Genomic DNA, 22,663 nt, shown 5'->3' with positions numbered 1-22,663 from the left:
GACATTTTCTTCTTGAACGTCACTACATTTACTTAAACATTTACGTTTTGGTCAGCCACAGTTGTTCGACGAGGGATTTTTTTCGATTATCACATTATACCCTGATTCATGTTAATATGTACATTATCGTTGTGAATGTCACTATCAACTTATTGTAATATGTTTCTGTCCGCTGATACTATAAACATTGGTAGTGTTGTTGAAAAGATCTCCTCAGATCCAGTGAAACACAACTGAATTGACGATGAACTCAATAAATGCGATTCCAGAGCTTTGCTGCTTAAGAAGGAGACATATTATAGAATAAAAGCAGTGGTATCCCAGAGCACTTCAGTTCCATACGAAAGAAGACTACGGGAATTGATGGTTGTTTATAATCTTGATGACAGGAAACCTTTACAACTCATAGGACATGTGAGACAGTTGGACTTTATAGGCTGAATGAAAATGTACTTAAACGAATATGTCTGTGAGGGTTATGGTAAAATACAGAGCAGTTAATGACAGTGTCTGACAAATTAAATGCCCTCGAAGATTGGGCAGATGTGACCGACAAATTGACTGAAATGTACCCACACAAAAGCTGTGTCAACATGGTACAAGCAGGGAAGAGAATTGACACTGATATTAGTGATTTAGCATCACTTCAACAACAGCTGGTTGACCTTGACAATAAATTTTCCACATTACAAGCATCAGCATCTAACATTGAAATTGGATGTAAACGCTCATTATTCCGAAAAAAGATTGTTAACCAAAAACAACTGGAAAAGTATATAGGTAGAACTAGAGCTATAGGGTTAAAACAGAAAGATGCATGAGGACGAGTAGTTTTACATTAAACTTTCCAGCCAGGTAGTTATGTTGGTTACTTTCACTAGCCACTCAAAAGACAGCATATCTCATGTCATGAACAGAATTATCGGGGCCACGTTATGTAGACAATGGTATGAAGGTTAGCACTATTCCGCCAGCGCGATCGGGAGGAAAGTGCTGTTCGATCAGCAAAATACTATATCAAGCAGCTAACAAAATTACGATCTTAACGAATGAGAAACAATCATTGATACCAAATCCTAGGTTACATTAGTGTTTTTGTGGATTTCGAAGTAGTAGAGGTTGAACATACTATCTTGGGAACAAACTTCCTATGTGCTTATAACTTAACAGTCCATTTAAATTCTCGGGAACTCATCGTTGAAAGTATCTCTTCATGTTGGCATGACTAGCTGTGAAGTATACGCTTTTTGTGTAGTAAAAACGAAGACACACATTTTCACTTCTATTATATGAAATTACAGTGGCATATTCAGAAAAATATATGGAGTGGAATGTAAATCTCATAGCACTCGATATCACATAATTACGACTTGACAATTAGTTTGCGCTAGACCGTGGAGACTATAACCTGAGAAGCTGATGGTTGCTAAGAATTAATTTGAACACACGATACATCTACACCTCAAGAAGTTCATGGGTGTCCTAATTACATATGGTAAGTAAAAAAGATCCCGACTGGGTTCCAGTTGAAGATTACCGCCATTAGAGTAATCAGACTGTGGTAGATCACTACATAATTACTTGGATATATAACTTTTCCCTGGCATAATTAGAAAAATAAGTTTTTTCACGCTGGCTCCAGTAAGAGCTAGACAATTAACATTGAAAAGTATCAAAAATCCTGAATCGTCCCTAAACATCAATAACGCAACCCGAAGAAACAAAATTTGGAACAGTAGGGTGACAAAATAATGGGTATGATCAGAGCTTGGAATTTGAAGCTGTGCTGATTCAATAGACAAGGTGACCGTGGTACAGCTCTGATCATCTGAAATGAAGCAATTTATGTATAAAACTAGTGAGGAAGACCGTTTATTATATGTCAAGTTTAAGAGAAACAAATATAAGTAAATGACAATACATTTTTGTTCAAGAAATCAATATCAAAGACCTGGAACTGTACTGAAACAACAAGAAGCAAATGTAAAGGAGTCAATCGGTTTACATAAGCTCATAACTGGAAAAGCTATTCACCCTCAAAGGAATTCGATTGTTGCAAATCATTGATACTCCATGTGTTTTTCATTCAGATTGACGTTAGCATCTTAGTTTCTCCACTGATTACATGAGAAAAATCTATATAAATCCATCCACGTAAATTGGATGAAATAGTGAAAGTGCTTTTACTATCATACATTCTTGTGTGCCACTGAAGACACTATACGATATATCTTTCGAACTACGTAAAATAATTAAAAAAAAGGTGAATGGGATACATTGAGTACAATAGAAAAAAGTGACTCTCTTGATATGAAAAATATTGATTGAGTCGTTATACTGGGTAACAAACTAGGAAAACAACTAATCTTTTGTTTTGGGATAGAGCGTGGAAATTTCATCTCTCTGTGCTAATGGGGTATGGCAAATTGAACCAATGTACATAAGTACCACGTCCGACGTTGTGACTGACTGTGTGATTGACACTGTTCAACTAAGTTTATTAATAATAATAATATTAATAATAAGAACAATAATAATAATAATAATAACTCTGCCTGTAGCTCTTCTAGAGTTACTGCCGGCCCCAAGCCCGGGTAAAGGAGAAGGGTTGGGCATGGGGTTAGCGACCCCATCCCGTAGAAAAACAAACTCGTTAAAAAACGCTAACCAGAAAAAATTATTCAAACCATTTAAACTCTGCCCTAGGAGTCGAAGGAATAATTATGACGCCTCATGATGAAAGCCGAAATTTTTTGGAAGTCACGAGGCCGATACACCTTATAACAACCATAGCAACACTCTTTATAGGTACATGGAACGTCCAGACAATGTGGGAGATAGGGAAGACCAGTCAAATAGCAATGGAAATGATGAGATACAAATTGACAGTACATGGAATCAGCGAAACCCATGGGACACAAGCTGGACAACAAAGGCTAAGTACGGGAGAGACGCTGCTGTACTCCGGTCACGAAGGGGAAATGCTCCACACAATAAGGGAGTTGCTCTAACGCTATCCAAAGAAACACGAAATGCACTTATCGGATGGGAATCTCATGGATCCAGGATAATCAAAGCATCATTCAAAACAAAGAAGGAAGAGATCACAATGAACGTTATCTAATGTTATGCACCCACCAATGATAGCAACGACGACGATAAAGATCAGTTCTATGAAATGCTGCAATCAATTATAGCGAAGTGCTCAAGAAAGGACCTCAACATCCTAATTAGAGATCTAAATGCTAAAGTAGGAGTGGACAACACAGGATATGAAGATATAATTGGACGACATGGACCAGGAGAGAGAAATGAAAATGGTAACAGATTTGCAAATCTATGTGCATTCAACAAATTGGTTATAGGCGGCACAATATTTCCATTTTATCAGCATTTTAACCAAATAAGACTATGTCATCTGCGTATTCTAAGTCGATAAGTGGACCTCCTGGTAGGAGATCAATTCATAAAAATTCAGTCGACGAAAGAGTTATTTCCAGCAGTAGGTCTATAATAAAGTTAAACAAAAATGGGAATAGTGGACAGCCTGGCCGGACACCACTTGAGATTGTAAAATCATATGACAATTCGCCATAAGCTAGCAGCAGCCTCTGCATCGATAGGCCTCCACATACACAAAGGATAAAGCAAGATTCTCAAATACAACACGGAGAACACCAACGCAATCACTCTTGATGGCGGAACTTTGGAAGAGGTAGAAACACTCACCTACCTGGGAAGCATCGTTGATAAACAAGGAGGATCGGAAGCAGATGTAAAGGCGAGGATTGGCAAAACAAGAGCAGCATTTCGACAACTGAAGAACATATGGAACTCAAAACAACTGTGAAATAACTTCAAAGTGAGAATCTTCAATACGAATGTCGAGACAGTCCTACTGTACGGAGCTGAAACGTGGAGAACTGCTACATCCATCGTCAAGAATGTACAAGTATTTATAAACCCTCCTCCTTTACCCGGGCTTGGGACCGACAGTAACTCTAGAAGAGCTACAGTTGTTTACGCAAAATACTCAACATTTACTGGCCGGATACTATCAGCAACAGCGTTTTACGGGAGAGGACAAACCAGCTTCCAGCTGAAGAGGAAATTAGGAAAAGACATCGGAAGTGGGTCAGAAATACATTAAGGAAGTCACCAAACTGCATCATAAGGCAAGCCCTAACTTGGAACTCTGAAGGGAAGCGGAGAAGAGGAAGGTCAAAGAACACATTACGTCGGGAAATAGAAACAGATATGAAAGGGATAAATAACAACTGGAAAGGTTTGCTCAGGACAGGGTTGTATAGAGAATGCTGGTGGGCGTCCTATGCTCCTCCACGAGGGTAACAGGCGTAAGTAAGTAAGTAATAATAATAATGATTAATATAATAATAAAGCGAGTTTACCATTATTATATAAATTCTGTACATCCCGTAATTGTTTCAGACTGACAGATCGACGGAAGATTCCTTCTGTTGTTAAACCTAAAACAGTTAAAAGAGAGAGAGGAATGAAGTAAACGCTTAGATTTTTGCGTTAGTTGACACTCGTAAGAAAAGTATATCTGAAATATTGATGGAACTGATGCTCCCTGTGGGATTTGAGTCTAGGTCATTCAGCTTCACAATCTGAGAAGTTGTCACCAAGCTATTCGTGGTACGACTGACCTGCTATGGAACTGAGATATTTACATTGATTGATCATTCAGCAGAGGTCAATAACATGTTTATCTGATCTTTTAGTGCATATCCAATACTATCGACTAAAATTTGTCACTTTGAAAAGAACAGTTTAAGTTTGATTGACTGAAATTTACCGTGTAATCAACTGGAATTGCTAAGCCCCCTTACAGTCTTGAAATTCATGCGTTTAAGAAAAAAACATACTGAACTGCTTCAATTCATTTTGTATTGTTTCTTGGAATCTTCCTATTGTTGTTTAGGACTGTAGTTGGTCAGTCTCTTATTGACATATGTGCATCCTGTGCGGATTGCGTCGATATTGCCTTGAGTCATAAGCATTCTAAGCAAAGATGAATGGTGGCAAGCAGTGGAATACAGGACGTGTGTTTCGTCTTATTTGGGACTTGTCAGCTGGAAGTACCTGCATCCCAGAGTTGAGGATTTAAACAAACGATACAAAATGAATTAAAACTTCACCCCATTACACAAGCTAATGGCTATCAGCATTCAGTGGCTAAGTGGGTTACGTTAAAGATCAGCTCATGATGTAGACTATCAATTCAACAATCTGGATAACTCATCATACTTACTATAGCTGTTATAACCATATATCCAATGTAGTCTGGAATTGTGGGGATTCTGCAGAGCAAACGTGAACTCACCTTGTTATCCCCCATTTATTCATATTTTATTATAAGTATTTAAAAAGCAAAAATATAACATAAATACTTTATTTTTATTAAAAAGAAAATAAAAGTAACACATACCACGATCGCGTAGATAATCGATAGCATCTTCAAAGACAATAGGAATAGAACGACCACCGTTATTCATTTTAATGCTATTTGAAGAGAGAGAGGGGGAGGAAAGAACAATGCTTCAATTTAAAGTTTAGATTCTAATTGAAATCAAAACTTTGTTTACGCTATACAGAACATAATATAACATAATATACAGTAAGTGTATGGATTATATATATATATATATATATATATATATATATAAGTTTCCGGAGTTCCAGTGGGAAGCCGTGACCGGTGGAACTAAACCGAGTTCGATAGGGGGGAAGTAGCTACCTGAGACAGTGGGAGGTGGTTGCGCAAAATGATGAAGTGCTTGAAGTTAAATATGTACGCCTTTGGATACCAGCCCAGTGGTCTGGAGGCTAAGCGTTTGAGCGCAAGACCAAAGATCCTGGATTCTATTTCTGGCTGCAAGGTCGTAAATGCTTACTGCCGAGGAGTCCCATATTAGGATGAGGAGATGGTCTAGTGCTCTCAGGCTTCTAATGGTTATCTAACTTGAATCGACTCGTGATTCAAATGAAATCCAGTAATCTGCACAATTTAATACTAATATATATTTAAACGTTACATACTTACAATTGTAAACTAACATTAAATTGTTGTTGAGGTTCTGGAGTAACATCTTTGCACGGTTCTTCATATACACCAGAGAATACTGAAGCGGCGTCAGGCAACGATGGTATATAAGGTGCACATACTCGAGAAGTAGAACTGAAAGAATAAAAGATAATACGAATATTATGTAATATTGTGTCAGAATCTTAACATACGATTTGAGACAGACATGTATGAACTCAAGTACTCACAAATTACATAAGTAACTTATTTTACTAAGTGGACATTTATGTGCTTGCTAATGAGCTAGTGTTTATGTGAGGGTTAATGATATTTTTCGGTTGCTCAAATTGAGAAAGGGGTGGAAGAGTTCGAATCTGAACCGTAGTGGCTGAATGAGAAATCCCTTTAGTCAACCATACGCAACGTAGAACCTTACATGTATTCATTGGTTCAAGTTATCATACCACATTGGCATAAGATATTTACTAAACAACTGTATTATGATACTCAGTGTTCGAGACTAATGTTAATACACACACTTCCTATTTTAAAGCCCCTAACCAGGTACCGAGTGAGAAGGCAAACAGCGAAGAAGGGAATTCATTAGCCTAACCTGATTCACATGCAAAAACACACCTTAGAGAATTAAACTTCTTGGCCAATCACATCTAACTGTCATTCGGAGGTTTTTGATTGGCCGACTACACACTATCATCAACATGACTGAGTAAAGTGTGTAATCAAATGATACGCCACCTAAATGCCAGAACGGTGAGACATCATAAAAGACAGGCGCTAATGAAAGGAATATGTCTGACATCTACTAAAGGTTTCAGCGTACACGTCCTCTTGGTCAGAAGGAGAGTCGGATGCGTACTAATAATTTGTGTACATTACAATTTAGTGTGGCAATTAAATATTCCTACTCATTTCAATCTTCCCTTTTGCTTAGTGGGTCTGGTGTATTACACATTACATCAAGACAACTAACTAACGTCCCTATTCATTTTAGAAAACCAATAGCCACATCCATCCCCTAGCAACAAAACCCAGGAAAGCACAAACATCTCTAATCGTTTACGGAAACAAATCAAAAGGCCTTGAAATGTGAATATCGCTTGATTATCGAAAGAGTGCATAGATCATTTAAATAAAGAACTTATCGCTCAAAACCTTATGAAACTTAATCGTATATAACGATGATTTTACGTGATTTAGGAATTTTATTAAAGTTTATAAGCAGGCTTTTTCAGGTTTAAGTTTTCGATATTTCGCTACATATAAATTCACTAATTTGAGCAGATCAATTTCTTAAAGACTTCTCTTTTACGCTCAAATTCTCCGAAATGTGGGTAAAATAAGATGATAATTTACAGGATTAAACAACAGTATTAATTTATAAGCAAAGGTGGCTAGTGGCTAGCAGTGGAATACAGGACGTGTGTTTCGTCTTATTTGGGACTTGTCAGCTGGAAGTACCTGCATCCCAGGGTTGAGGATTTAAACAAACGATACAAAATTAACTAAAACTTCACCCCATTACACAAGCTAATGGCTATCAGGACTCAGCAGCTAAGTGGGTTATGTGATAACGTTTGAAGAGAACGGTACTGGGTTCTGGTCTCTGGGTGAACATCAACTTTAGGATACAGGTACATCCATTTAACGATTCCCAAGTGGAACGAAACACGCGTCCTGAACTTTTGTTTATGAAGCTTGTGACTGAAAAGGCAATATCGAGGCAATCCGCACAGGATGCATATATGTCAACAAGGGATGACAAATTGCAATCCTAAACAACAATGGGAAGATACAAGCAAACAACACCAAGTGAATTTAATAGCATTTATTATTCAGCACATAGGCTATGGATAATATTTAGATTAAACCAACAAGCAAACAAATGAACTCATTATTGACGTGAGTTTTGATGGGAATCTGTGTAAATGTTTCATGAGACATTGGTTTAATCTCGTACAATTTTCACTATATAACGGAACCATCACAAAATGTTATTAATCCGAAGCATTATATGAAAGTATCTTCTATAATGCTTTATGCATTGTGAATAACTAAGGTGATATTGCTTTCTGAAAGCCAAGCGCTGTCAAATGAAGATATGGTATCATTCCATGTATTCATTGACTGTAAGAACGAGCAATGTAGATGGGAATGTAGGTACAGACTACTTAGTAGGAGTGAGCGTCATTATCGTAACCAATAATACGGAGATATAGATTGGAATAGCTCAAAATCAATCACAAAGGCGTAGATCTATTTGTCACCTTTCATTTTCTTTTAATTTTTTTAGGTTTAAAAACTTTTGTTAAAATCCTTAACTGATTTGTGCTTGAAGCTGAAAACCCTGAAGTTGTCGAATCAAATAAATTGTTATCAGCATTCTTTCGTGTTTACTAAGCATTGTCGAATAGCAGTCTTTGTACCACTAAGCAAAAAAAAGTCAAGGATTCAAAAGTTATAACAGTGATTGATAGGCATAACGTAAAAGTATCTTAATGAAAAACTGTATTACATTTTTGTTAAACAGGTAATAAATTCACAATTATTGATCTAATTAGCTAATTAATTAGCGATAACTTGCTTACTCTTTTTGAATTTTCGGAATAGATCTTGGTGGTAGATATTTTACAATGGATTTATCATAGCTTAAATGAACGAATAAAACAAAGCAAACTTATCACAATAATAACAACGGTATCATTAATAATTAGTTAATTAATTGAGATACAACATCAACAAATAAAAAGACGGGAGTTAAAAAAAGCGAAAAATGAATCCCATTTGTTCAAGTAGATTAAAACATTCTATGAAAAGATTTAACTTTAGAGATATTATTCTACTTCAAGCTGTACAATCAGATTTACATGGTACATTTAATTGATAAAGAAGGAAGATATAATGCAGATGATAAGGCATGGATTGGAAGAGCAAGTGGAGGATTTCTACAATTGAATTGTAAATGAAACTCGAAAGAATTATCAGTCATCATCAGAGTCATAGTTTTCAATAAGAACGTTGAGACAATTCTATTGTACGGAGCTGAAATTTGGAGAACTACTACCACCACGAAAAAAAGTAAAGATGTTTATAAAGTTGTCTATACAAGATACTTCAGATCTATTGGCCAGACACTATCAGCAACAACCCACTGTGACAAAAAAAAACCGGTTTCCAGACGAAGAAGAAATTAGGAAAGGACACTGGAAGTGGATAGGGAACACATTGAGAAAACCATCAAGTTGTATCATGAGGCAAGCTCGGGTTTGGATACCTGAAGGAAAAGATAAAGAAGCAAACCAAAGAACGCATTGTACCGGGAATCGAAGGTAGACATCAAAACGAAGAACAGTGCTACGGTAAAACCTTGAGAGGAGAGACCGTAACAGAGTTCCTTGGATATCCCTAGTCTGTGGCCTATGCTCCACGAGGGGTAACAGGAGTAAGGAAATAAATTTAATTGAGAACAAAACAATCAGTATGCAGAAGTTATTAACATAACTACAATAGCTATGTAGTAGCAGAGGGAAAGGGAGAGACCATAAATTGAGTTAAATGGTTTGGTTTCGCAACCAAAGGACCACAAGTTCATACACCGATCCAGCAAATTTGTCAGTCTGAAAAGCCAGTCAATTGCAAACACCCACAAAGGTGTAGTTCCAAGCTAACCATGTGAATACATGCCTGATAAATGTGTAAATATAGTTTATGATGTGAATAGCTGTGTTTCGCAGTTTAAGATAATTTCATATGGACATATCTCACCAAGTTTTGATAAACTGTAAGACCTATAGACTATTGCTGTACGATTTACTGTTTTTAAGTTATGCTTGTAGTGTCGGTTGCTAAGTTAAGCCCATATTACCTTATTCTAGCTTCTGGACAGGCCAATTTCTCCATTCATCTTGAGTCATATTTTCACCCTTTTAATAATTCGCTTACTAATCTTGAATGTTTTTATATGAGCCCATGTGTGTATACTTCTTAATCTACTCATCACATGTCTGTAACCCATTTTTATCTGGCTATCAATATTGATTGACGCTTGATTAAATATAGTTGGCTTACACGCCTTCACCGCTCGTCATTTCGCTTCGCTCACTTCTATTGGTTTCATCCCTCTCATTTCCTGTCCAGATCAGTGAGTGTACAACATATGGGTATTTAAAGATCCACTCTCGCGTTCGATTTATTTAATTCCGTTATACACCAAAGGGAATTAAATCCATTATCCTATACGAGAATAGTCAGCATGTCAATTTTGACAATAATCATTTATACGATATAACTGGAGTCAGATATAAGGCCACTAAATGTTTAGTTTATTAATTTCCGTCTCTCACAAGTACAGCCACTTTTTGGCTTGAGCTTGTGTAAATGTTATTTCCTAATTTATGGTGTGATGAGTTCTGTTTGGCTGGTGTATAAACCAAGTATGTTTGAAGTATACGATTAGCGTAGTTGAAGCTGTTATTGACGTTCTGGACTCAACTGGAAGGACTAGGAGGACAAAGGACCAATAAGGACACGGGACTGCTCATACCAGTCTGTCAGTCAGTCAGTTACAACGCAGGACCAGGCACACATATGCATTGGTCCAAGTTGCCATACCTCATCAGCACAACAAGATGGACACCAAATTCATAGAAGTAGTCACTTCAATGATAGTAATATATAAAAGAAAGATTGTATAAGGATATATTACAGGAAGAAAGACAGATATGAAGCAATTTTAATCTCAAGGTTTAAGGGAAGATAAAGAGTGTATACACCAACGCCATTGTGATCGATTCTGAGCCATGTCACCTAGAGTCTCCAACCATTGGTTACGATAGTCACGCGGACCCCAGCTAGTGATTTCAAGCTCTGATGCCACGTTTTGGTTTGGCTGCCCCTAACTCTCTTCCAACCATCCCCTACACTAGTCAGCATAGCGCGTCATGGTATTCGGTGTTCAGACATACGTAACACGTGGCCCAACCATCTCAGTCGATGAAGATTCATGACCTCATCCACTGATTTACCATCATTTCCTAATACCCTGAGTCTAAACTCACTATTATTTACCCGGTGATCCCAGCAGATGCGAGCAATATTTCTAAGACATCTGTGGTCAAATACTAGTAACTTGACAGTATCTTCTACTCTTAATGGCCATGTTTCACAGCCGTAAAGTAAAACGGAACGAACTGCTGTGCAGTATACTCGTCCCTTCATTGATAGACGGATATCTCGTCTTCGCCATAGGTGACGTAAGTTGGTAAAAGCCAAACGAGCTTTCTGAATCCGTGCTGAGATTTCGTCAGACACCAACCCATTAGGGCTTGTCAGACTTCCAAGATAAGTGAAGTTCTCGACGCGTCAGACCACTTCACTCCCTACCCTTAGTTCAGGTGTTGACGCAGGTCAGTCCTGGAGTAACAATTTACATTTAGACGGAGAAAAATGCATCCCAAACATCCTGGCATTATTACTGAGTGCTAACAGAAGATTCTGCATTTTATCAGCGTTTTAACCAAATAAGACTATGTCATCTGCGTATTCTAAGTCGATAAGTGGACCTCCTGGTAGGAGATCAATTCATAAAAATTCAGTCGACGAAAGAGTTATTTCCAGCAGTAGGTCTATAATAAAGTTAAACAAAAATGGGAATAGTGGACAGCCTGGCCGGACACCACTTGAGATTGTAAAATCATATGACAGTTCGCCATAAGCTCTCACTCGACTGGTAGCATTCGAGTAAAGAGCCTTCACGAGGTTTATGTACTTCTGAGGTACATCTTTCAATGACAGACACTGCCACACAGCCTCTCGGTCTACAGAGTCAAATGCTGCTTTAAAGTTAAGAAAAACTGTCATTGTCTGACGTCGATAAGCATGCCTGTGTTCTAAAACCTGATGAATAGTGAATGTGTGGTCAATACAGCCACGACCAGGTCTGAAGCCAGCCTGATTTTCTCGTGTTTAGAGTTCACGAGTCTTAGTTAGGCGCCCGATAATTATTGAGGCTAACATTTTAGATGCTACGTTAGTCAAACTAATTCCTCTATGGTTATCACAGGATGATTTTGACCCCTTCTTATATATTGGGACAATAAGTGATTGTGACCAGTCGGATGGGATTATATCCAACTTCCATATTTTAGATAAAATATTGGTCAACCTAATCGCTAAAATTGGACCACCATATTTAAAGACCTCTGAAGCCAATCCATCTGGACCAGCCGCTCTTCTTCGTTTCAGATTAGCTATAGCCTTTTGAACCTCAATTACAGTCGGAAGTCCTATTTCAATGTTCCATCCAAGTTGTTTGGAAATGGTGGGTATCCGAAGAGTAGCCGAAGGCCAGCTGAACTGCTCCTTAGTGTTCCAACCATCGTACTAAACGTCTGGACTGAAAGTAAACAAGAGTGACGTCTTTTTCCGAGATCGTCTCACTTAAACTAGACTTCTTAATTCCAGTTTCTTTTATTGATTTGAAAAGCTGTCTGGTGTTACCTACAGTCGCTGCCTTTTCCATCTCTTTTGCTTTCGTCGCCCACGATGGCTCCGTAGACTTTTGGTTAACCTAGATCTCATTTGTTTTCGCTCTTCATCGTGTTCGGAACCTGATGGGATGAGTTTACAAGAATCTATTTGTGCAATAGACTTAGCAGAAATCCACTGGTTTTTCGTGACCCTTTGGTTCAAATCACTGATAGATGTCGCTGCTGTTTCCGTAGCTGTTCGTACATCTTTCTGTTAGTGGGATACAGATTGGATTAAAGCATATCGCGTGCAGGATTGTGATGGGGCAGGTTGATTGGCTATTTTCTAACCACTCAGTGCTAGTAGAGATTTGGTGAAGACCCTAGAGTATTGTGTAAAAGTTATAAGTATACTTACGTTTTTCTTATTGTGACTCCTACTTCCATCCAACCTTTTTATTTGAAATATAATTACATTCCTGTTCAACCGTGTTCTGATTTGGGGACTTGTCGAGTGAAGTGTCTGAGAATACTAAGTAATAAAAGTACCTGGGTCAGACTCGCTTTCGAAATTGCCTAAGTGTGACTTCAGGTGTTAATGGAATTTACCTTTGACTTTCTCATCGCTGATTTCAACTCTAATGGGTCTTCTCAATGTGGCTTTTTTGCTTCCAGTGAGGCTCAAGCAAATGCGTGTTTGTATTAAAGCGTGATCAGAGTCTAAACATGTACTCCAGAACGAGCGACAGTCTTCTATCGAGCCTCTCCAACGATGACTGATGGTAATATAGTCTATTTGGGTCCATCGTTGGTTTGCTGCAGGGGGTCGCCGTGTTAGACCATGTCTCTCCTTATGCTTAAAATAAGTGCTTGTTGGAAATAAACGACCATAAATTAATAGTTTTGCTATCACCAACTTGAATTTTAAGATTTCTCTTAACTGTATGTATTATAATGAACAATGGCAGGAACGACAATGCATGCTTATTAAAAATTAATGAATTAACAGGCTTATTTTGTTTAATTATTTATCATTATCTAAAAGTAACTTTAACAAACCATCTAGTTCCTATCAACTGGAAAACTAAGGTATAGACTAATAATATGCAGGTTTATTATTTAAGTTCAAATTAGAATAACTTTTGGTACACATTTGTTCTATTACCTGGATGTTTTAATCGTGAAACTTTCATTGTTCTTCCACGCAATATCATCAGCATAAACTTAAGGTAGAAATTTGTGCTGATTATGTTCAGAAGAACAATGAGCCCCACGATCAAACCATCCAGTTCAGAGAACAAAACTCGACCTAAATCATCCACCCGAGCTACAAATCTCCACCATATATACGTAAATCACATTTCTTCATACCATAGGATGAAAATGTCGATAAGTTTTTCAAAGACAACAATTTTAATAAATAGACTTTCCGTGTGTGTGTGTGTGTGATGATAATTACGTAATAGGAGAGGTAGATTCTGATTTAAGTTCAATAGTAAGCGGAAATGGTCATATTTACTTGAATCGACAAATTCACAATGAATGCAATGAAGGATACCTATATAAACTACAAAACATTGTTGTTCATATAAAAACACTCTTACTTTAAAACACGTTGTGGTATTGGCAATTGATCAACGAATAAAGTTTCTTCTAATTCGGATAATGTTTCAGCATAAACTACTTTATTTGACATTTTAGAACTGAAATATTCATTTTTTTATTTGTTTGAAATGAGAGAAAAGACAGAAAAGTTGTGAACAAGATAGAGTTTATAGCTAATAGCTGGTCAAATGTAAGTAATACTGATAATAACCAATTTCTATCAGATAAAATCAATTCGACAGTTATATTCATAACATAAGATAGGATATTATTTCATTTGTCAGTGATTGAATCTTTCCGTTGTTGATGTTAAGGTTAAGTTTAAATGTATAGTCTTAAAAGCACATTATAAGTTAGCCTTTGTACATACTTTTTTGTTAGTATATCAATACTAAACCGAGATCACTAGACAGTAAGTAGTTTCTTCCTAGCATAAAGCTACTCAGTGGTGTGCACCGACGACCTCACTAAGTTTCAGAACCTGGACCTAAAGATCGTGTAGTGAGTACTTAATCTTTAGACTACTTAGATGAAATCCATTGGTCTGCTTTCTAACACCGATTAATCCATAACGAAAACTAACTACAATTTAAACTAATCGTTACAAAATCTATTTTTTTAAAAAACGGTTTTTGAAAATATCACATACGTCTGAAATAATTAAGCACGTAACAGACACATGGTATATATTATCCACAAATTATAGCACGAAGTGAAAAAAATAAAACGCAAATATCGCGCTAGGGGTGTTTGTTATAATCATCACTTTGGATAAGGCATAATTTAATGGTACCTTTACGAAAGTGCAGACAATAACATAAGTGAATAACAGATAGGTAAGAAATATTAATTTTATAAAAGTGCGAATTTGATCAACGCGTGCGTTTCGCAGTGTTGGGAGTCTACAAATATTCCTTGAAAACCAGTCAGTCAAAAGCAATATAGAGTTTGATACATGTATACATCGGTTCAAGTTGTCAGACCGAATCCCGGAGTGGTAGAGGTAATAACAGTATTAGTGGTACTAGAAAAAATTAGGCATCAAAGATACAAATTGAGGAAATAAAAATCAGTGGAACAAAAAAATTAATGGTGAATTCCAAAACTTAGAATTTAAGAGCAGACAAAAAGTGGATGCATCTGTGCCATTGCAAACGATTCTAATGATTGGTCACGATGATCACGTGGACCCCAAGTTTTACTCATATTCTGCACCTTCTCCCTATTTTTGAGTTCAAGTATAGTAGTCTAAGGTTATAGAAAGCGATTACGAAGTCAGTGACAAGCATTAAGGTAGAAGATAATAGTAGAACATTTATTCAGTTTTTATTAATCTTATATCTTTTAGAGTGGATAATTTAAATTTGAATTAGGTAGAGCATTGTTCGAATCAGAAATCAGATGGTCAAAGCTTGAGTATCTTTACTGCTAAAGCCATGACTTTGTAAAACAGGATATGTCGTAAGTATGTATGTACACCAGTAAGAGGTTATCAGTTACGTCAGTCATTTAAGGTCTACTATACGAGATTAAAACTGACGCGTACAGCTAAACCATACATATTACTAGATGGTTCACTTTTGAAACCCCTAGCTCTTACACAGAGATGGGATATCATTTTGTCTTAATTATTAATTAACGTATTTTTTATTCTTTAATTTGATCTTATATGTCAACCGCCAATAGGTAGTAGTCAAATACAAATGCATTAACTGTATTACAAATGTATGCCGTCTCATCATAAAATTTGACTAAAAACAGTTATCCTACATTAATGAATAAACATCGAATATTTAGAGACAACAATCACATCTTATATTTGTTGTAAATTATCTCACGTGTAACACATTCCAATCTATATAGACAAACACATAAAAGGTAACTTTCAGGAATTTTTTTTACAATTTTCCACATATATGTTACCGATGATTTTCAGAAAATTATTTAAAGCTATAGTGTGTTTAATAAACATTACTTTATTAGTTATATTTCAGCTGTATTATGAATTGGGCTGAAATAAATCAGTTCCAAACTAGTATAAACAAGCGACTCGAATGGCGGGTGAACTAGGCTGGGGGTTATCCGCAATGTTTTCAATGTTCAATAGATGTGTTGTATCTAGCATTTTACGATCACTTTTCTGTTCGTTTGGCTTTTGGGTTTCGCGTATTCAAGTGTAAATTTTCATTAGGGATTTCATTCCAAACCGTAACATTTGTTTTTTTTCTTCATCCAGCATAGTGGAGTGAGCCACATTGATATGTTCACTGTAGATAGTTAAGGATAACTCCAGACATTTCAAGTGAAATCCAGAATGTAAACTACACCCTAACATGTACCATTAAACCGATCAATCAAAGGGAAAATAGCCGAAATTGCTAGATACAACACACTTATTGACCACTAAGGACAACTCCAGCCGTTAACCAGTAAACCTCAAGGCGTTATTTTAATGCAAATAGAAAATCTAGTGATATGAAATATCTATTGATATATGTAGAGAGCAACAAACAAAAAAACATATGACTATAAAAAGTTGATTAATGGAGTTGATATGATGTTGAATGATTGTAATTCAAATTGTGAACGATTGTGCAATGTTATGGGCTTATAAAGAAAACAATCTTTAATCGGATGAGAATTTTATTATCATATCAGTGTCTGCGAATCGATATGTAGCATGATGACTAAGTTTACAGAAACAATCAAGAATAGTATACTTTTTATCTAAGGCAAAAGTGAAAGACATGAGAGTTTATTCGGATTTTTATAAAACACCAGCATAAGTAGAATTATTAATTTACTCCAACTAACGAAAAACACCATATGCTAACGAGTCAAAAAACAGGCTCCAGAAAGTAGTACGAGTACAGACCAGTTAACAAAATTCTCTTGTTATAAGTATAGACACAGTAGGAATTGCTTCATTACTTCATCTTTGAAAAAATAGAACTTTAATATATTTTCTTTGGAATCAGAAAACTGATTTCAATTTCTTCAGTAGCAGGTGAAGTTGGGCTGGTCAGCTATAATGGTTGCATCGAAGAAACATTACAAACTTTTACATTGAAGATTCTGTTAACAATGTAGTTAACGAGAACTCAAGTAGGAAAAAACCAGTTTATTATTTGTTGCAAAATTACAGAGTGCTTTCGTAAAATATGAAAACCAAGCATTAAATACATTATTTGGATATATTCATTCAGCTGTCCTTTACATGCTTCATGATTCTTCCAATTCCATTGTTATTACAATTGCTCTATTTTCTCCTCAGTGTTCTCTTCAATTTAATCTTCTCAAGCTTCTGCTACCAGGCATTCTACACCTGATTGGTGTTACATCGTAGTGTATCTTGATATCAGGGCTACCTTCAATTCGTTGGACAGGACTGTCCTCTGGGATTGTCTATTGAAGAAGGGTGTGCCTGAGAAGTTTATTAACATCTTAAAGGCCCTGTACACGAACACCTCAGGCAGAGTGAGGGCATACAACCACCTTTCTTCCTTGTTCCATTCAAGCAGTGGGGTTAGGCAGGGTTGCCCAATCTCACTATTCCTCTTCAACTTTGCCATCGATGACATTCTGGAAACAGCTCTGATGGATGTAAGTGATGGCGGTGTGGATCTGCTGCCTGGAGAACAACTTCTCGACCTTGATTATGCGGATGATATTGTCTTACTGTGTGATAATGCTCAAGGCATGTAATCTGCACTTAATCAGTTGGCAATCAGTGTCCGCAGGTACGGCATGTGCTTTGCACCCTCCAAGTGCAAAGTACTCCTACAAGACTGGCAGGATTCTAATCCTGTACTCACCCTGGATGGTGAGCAGATTGAAGTAGTTGAGAAGTTCGTGTATCTAAGTAGCTACATAAGTGCTGGCGGTGGCGTGAGTGGTGAGATCGATGCACGTATAATGAAAGCTAGAGCAGCTTATGCCAATCTGGGCCATCTTTGGCGCCCTCATGATGTAAGTCTGTCTGTAAAAGGTCGGATCTACAACGCGTCGGTGAGAGCAGTTTTGCTCTATGCTTGTGAAACCTGGCCTCTCCGAGTTGAGGATGTTAGACGTCTCTCTGTGTTCCATCATCGTTGTCTCCGAAGGATTGCTGACATTCAGTGGCAACACCATGTTAGTAATGCAGAGGTTCGGCATCGTGTGTTCGGGCGCAGAGACGATAATTCAATTGGTGTCACCATCTTGAAACACCGACTTCGGTGGCTTGGACATGTTTTACGAATGTCGTCCCAGAGACTTCCACGTCGTGCATTATTTGCCGACTCTGGGACTGGTTGAAAAAGCGGAGAGGTGGTCAGTGTATGACATGGTGTCGTGGCATGAAAGAAAGCTACAAAGGGCTAGTTTCTGTTGGTCCTTCACGACTTCCTGGCTGGGGTCCAAGAAATGGTGCAGCACAGTGGCTAGAGACGTTATCAGATATGGCTCAGAATAGAAGCCAGTTGCGATCCTGCTGTAACCTTCTTTTACTTTCTTCATAAAGAGTGGTCATAACTTTCTTAACTGAGAGAGTTCTTCTGGTTGTACTTTTCAGTTTCCCCCATCATTACTCTTCTCTTTTTTTTCCTTCTTTTATATATACGCATCTTCCCCCTTTCTCCTCCTACTCTCATTATTTTGTGTGGCGCATATGTATCCGGTGCCCTTTTGTACCAATGTGTATGTGATTAAATAAATAAATAAATAAATGAATAAACATACTACTCATTTCTGTCAACATAAGTAGGGTACACCACACAAATACTATTTGTAATATCTCATAAAATTAAGTTGTATATCTGAATTTCAAATTAAATTTTGGAGTGGACACAAGTATTAAAAATTATTTAAGTTTTTAATACAAATGTCAAGAAAGTTCTATTGTACGGAGCTGAAATTTGGAGAACTACTACCACCACGAAAAAAAGTAAAGGTATTTATAAAGTTGTCTATACAAGATACTTCAGATCTATTGGCCAGACACTATCAGCAACAACCCACTGTGACAAAAAAAACCGGTTTCCAGACGAAGAAGAAATTAGGAAAGGACACTGGAAGTGGATAGGGAACACATTGAGAAAACCATCAAGTTGTATCATGAGGCAAGCATCGGGTTTGGATACCTGAAGGAAAAGATAAAGAAGCAAACCAAAGAACGCATTGTACCGGGAATCGAAGGTAGACATCAAAACGAAGAACAGTGCTACGGTAAAACCTTGAGAGGAGAGACCGTAACAGAGTTCCTTGGATATCCCTAGTCTGTGGCCTATGCTCCACGAGAGGTAACAGGCGTAACTAAGTAAGTATTAAGTTATTATTTCATCGTTATTTATTTACCGCTTATACTTTTTAATAAAGTTAACCGTAAACAATCGTACATTATTCTAATACAATCAATCTAAAAATCAATCACATAATACATTGACAATATTCAAAAATAATATTTACAACTATGAATATGTATAGATATATTAACTAACAAACGTATAGATGGAATATAATCCTACCTGATAAATGGTCTGAAAAGAGTCCATAAAATTTTTATACCAGTAGTAGGATGTACTATGTAAAGTGTTTTCAAATTTTTACGAAAACTGAAGAGAGAGGTAAATAAAAAAAGGCAATAATAAACTAATTTCAAATAAATTATATGGAAACTGTTAACGTCAACCTGACAAAAATGTTATCAAATATGAGACGAAGGATTATTATTAACTTAATAGTTAATTAATTAGAGTATTTGATTTTCAACTATTACGTGTTGTATTTCTGAACTCATCAACGACTAATTTTCTTTAGTAACGCAGTCTTGATGTAACTAATCCCTTATGTTATCATTTTATATAATACAACAATTACATAAAGGGTACTCTCTACTACTGATAAAGTAAACATCGATGAATTAACGGGAATAATATATCACCATTCAATGTATAACTGGATAAGGAACTAAAAATACATGAAACAGAGGTCTCAACGGTATAACTTTCAAGATATGGGATTAGCATGAAATTCAATGCCAAGAATTTCGGACAATACAAATGACGACATTAAAAACAGACAAATATCTACCCATATCCAGATGACGAGTTCCGAATGAGACGAAACGCGCGTTGTGGATTCCACTGACGGCTAAATTCTATCTGTTCTATATTCATTGAGTAACATTTACAGCCATTATTAAGATCTATCCCAGTAATCTACCAGGTCAATAATAACTACTCAGAGGGAGAAGTTATAAGGGATTCAGAAAGAGCCGAATAAAACAAAAAATATACAACTAATAAGGTCTTCCGTTAGTAATATGAAACATATCAAGTGTTTATAATAGTGAGATCATTAGTATATCAAGATTAAGTGATCTGAGATAGTCGATGGCATGGTTTAAACCTTCAATTCACCGATATATCTTTAAAGACATTGATTAACTATGAATCAAGCTTAATTTTTTTCCACTTTTATGAGCTCATTGGATTACTACTACTAAGTGGTCTAAAGGTAACGAAAATCGTCGTAAACACTGAAAGCCATGGATTTGGGCTATGGAGAGAACTCAAGTGCACACTAGTGAGGAGTATCATTTCAAGATCCAATGGTTATCCAGTACTCCCTGATTCGTAAAGGTTCTATGGTTGCTATCAATCGGAGATAAAAACGAACTCCAACGTAAACTAATCTACAGAAATCTCCCAACCAAACGTAGGTATACCGAGTTATTCGCCATATTTATCCTATTTCAAATGAAAATAAGCATCATTTAGAGTCCATCAAAAGTGAAAAATAACGATAAAATAGTGTTGGTCATTCAATAATAAAATAGTGAGCAATTTACTTGCGCCCAAATGTTCTATAAGCTTGAACAAGCCATTTAAATTTAGGTCGATTTTTGTTAGTAAGTCCGAAGTGGAAGTAAATTAGGACGTAATCAATACTGACATATTGTTCCAATGTTTTAGTAATATACCTAAAATGGTAATTATATATATATATATATGAAAAATTAACATAGATTATTAGAATAAGTTCAGGTATAAACGTTTAAGTTGTTTTACATTTAAAGTTTTAAAAGGTAACAGGAATAATAATCCAATATTAGGAGTGTTAGCACATACCAGAAACAAAGCTGTACACAGACTTGTAAGTACTGAGATACTCGTGAGGTGTATGCTACTTACGTTGACAGATATAAGTAGTATGTAACACTGATCGGAAGTGGACTGTATGTGAGCAAAAGGTTGAGAAAATTGAAATGAAGAGAAGAGAGGAAGAAATTGAAATTAATATAGGTAACAACAGCAGTGAAGGAACACTGAAGCTTGTAAGAGACAATCCAAAGATTTGCAAACGATGTATTTGATTTATGATTTCCACATTTTAATAAACCGATTGTGTGATTGAGCATTAAACAATAAATTGGTTTTCTCCACGCTAAGTTCTCGTTCACTACACTCATATAAGCAGTTTATATCGATCAACAGTAGTTAACCGATCAAGTCTGGTAAACGAACAAAGGCAAATTACTGGTTATTTCAAAGGTTAATATGTACTGTAGTTAGGTCAGTCATATCCAGTGTAAAGCTTCATAATTATGTTAGTTGTATAGTGAATGAAGATTTGGTGGGGAAGACCAATTTATTATTTTATGCAAAGTTACACAGTGCCTTTATAAAATATGAAAATCATACATCAAATACATCATCTGTACATCTCCCTTGAGTTGTCCTTTACATATTCCATCATTCTTCCAACTCGGTCACTATTCAGATTGCTCTCCGCTTTCCTTCCTGTTCTCTTTATTTCAAACTTCTGCTGGTAAGCAACCAACTTCACATTCCTGCTACATACTACTTATATCTGTCCATAAAAGCAGCTTATACCACACCTGTCCCACTTTTGATAAGTCGCTCTTGCAGTTGTACGCTCGCCATCCCGCTTTCTTCTTTATCACCGTCTGGGACTCAATCCCTGTCGAAATGTCGAGCCCGCTGAATTTCGTAGCTTTGTCAACCTGTTTGGCCATATAAACCCGATGTTCCCCTAGCATTCGGGATGTCTAATATCTCCTCTCCATTGACAGAGATTGCTATGAAAGTTCTTTCATACTACCCTCCTCAATTTAGCTTTGAACCAGACCCTGAGTAAATGAGAATGGTATATGTAAACCCGATTTTCGAGACAGTACAGGCGACACAGTTTTAACCCTTTACTAATAGAAAATTAGTGTTAATATTTCTCCAAAAGTCACAAGACACGTGCTTTATTTGACAAAAGATTTTGACTAATTTTTAACCAATGTAATCCATTTTAACTGAACACAGAAATTTGTGTACTTAGCCTTCAATCATAGTCAGTGGGTATTATAGATACCACCAGCTACTAAAAACCACAAATAACTGTAATGTAGTCCAAACTCAGCATTCGATAGTTGACACTTGAGTTGAGCCACACAACGTTATTTCATAAAAAAGTTCCTTAATCTATAAAGTGCTTTATGGGAATTAACCAAGTTATTGATCTTTTTGAAAGT

The 22,663-nt window shown here is 36.5% G+C and overlaps 3 protein-coding genes across 3 annotated transcripts in view; 2 read left to right on the top strand and 1 right to left on the bottom strand.

Moving 5' to 3' along the window:
• Positions 1 to 500: 500 nt before the first annotated feature.
• Smp_113680 (hypothetical protein) lies at positions 501 to 821 on the top strand (the record flags this gene model as incomplete). Its single annotated transcript, XM_018791195.1, has 1 exon — positions 501 to 821. One exon carries the CDS (start codon positions 501 to 503, stop codon positions 819 to 821), a length of 321 nt encoding a protein of 106 aa, XP_018645608.1.
• A 1,885-nt stretch (positions 822 to 2,706) lies between these two features.
• Positions 2,707 to 3,980, top strand: Smp_006960 (hypothetical protein). The gene has a single exon (XM_018791194.1). The coding sequence runs from the start codon at positions 2,813 to 2,815 to the stop codon at positions 3,122 to 3,124; it is 312 nt and encodes a 103-aa protein (XP_018645607.1). The 5' UTR covers positions 2,707 to 2,812; the 3' UTR covers positions 3,125 to 3,980.
• A 2,083-nt stretch (positions 3,981 to 6,063) lies between these two features.
• Smp_006970 (hypothetical protein) overlaps positions 6,064 to 22,663 on the bottom strand; it is a gene marked incomplete at its 3' end in the record, with an annotated part of 35,280 nt that continues 18,680 nt past the window's right edge. Inside the window, exons 4-8 of the mRNA XM_018791193.1 lie at positions 20,969 to 21,100; positions 19,644 to 19,730; positions 14,139 to 14,237; positions 8,656 to 8,715; positions 6,064 to 6,202 (exon numbers count right to left, since the gene is read on the bottom strand). Coding sequence (XP_018645606.1) covers positions 6,064 to 6,202; positions 8,656 to 8,715; positions 14,139 to 14,237; positions 19,644 to 19,730; positions 20,969 to 21,100 — 517 coding nt within the window. The remainder of the gene's footprint in view (positions 6,203 to 8,655; positions 8,716 to 14,138; positions 14,238 to 19,643; positions 19,731 to 20,968; positions 21,101 to 22,663) is intronic.

This window comes from Schistosoma mansoni, assembly GCF_000237925.1.
Source record: "Schistosoma mansoni, WGS project CABG00000000 data, chromosome 3 unplaced supercontig 0192, strain Puerto Rico, whole genome shotgun sequence".
Classification (NCBI taxonomy): domain Eukaryota; kingdom Metazoa; phylum Platyhelminthes; class Trematoda; order Strigeidida; family Schistosomatidae; genus Schistosoma; species Schistosoma mansoni.
This window is presented reverse-complemented; position numbering and strand designations above follow the sequence as displayed.

What these genes read in the sequence shown, in the direction of transcription:
- Smp_006960 (XM_018791194.1), top strand. Translation starts at nt 2,813, where the DNA reads ATGGAACGTCCAGACAATGTGGGAGATAGGGAAGACCAGTCAAATAGC.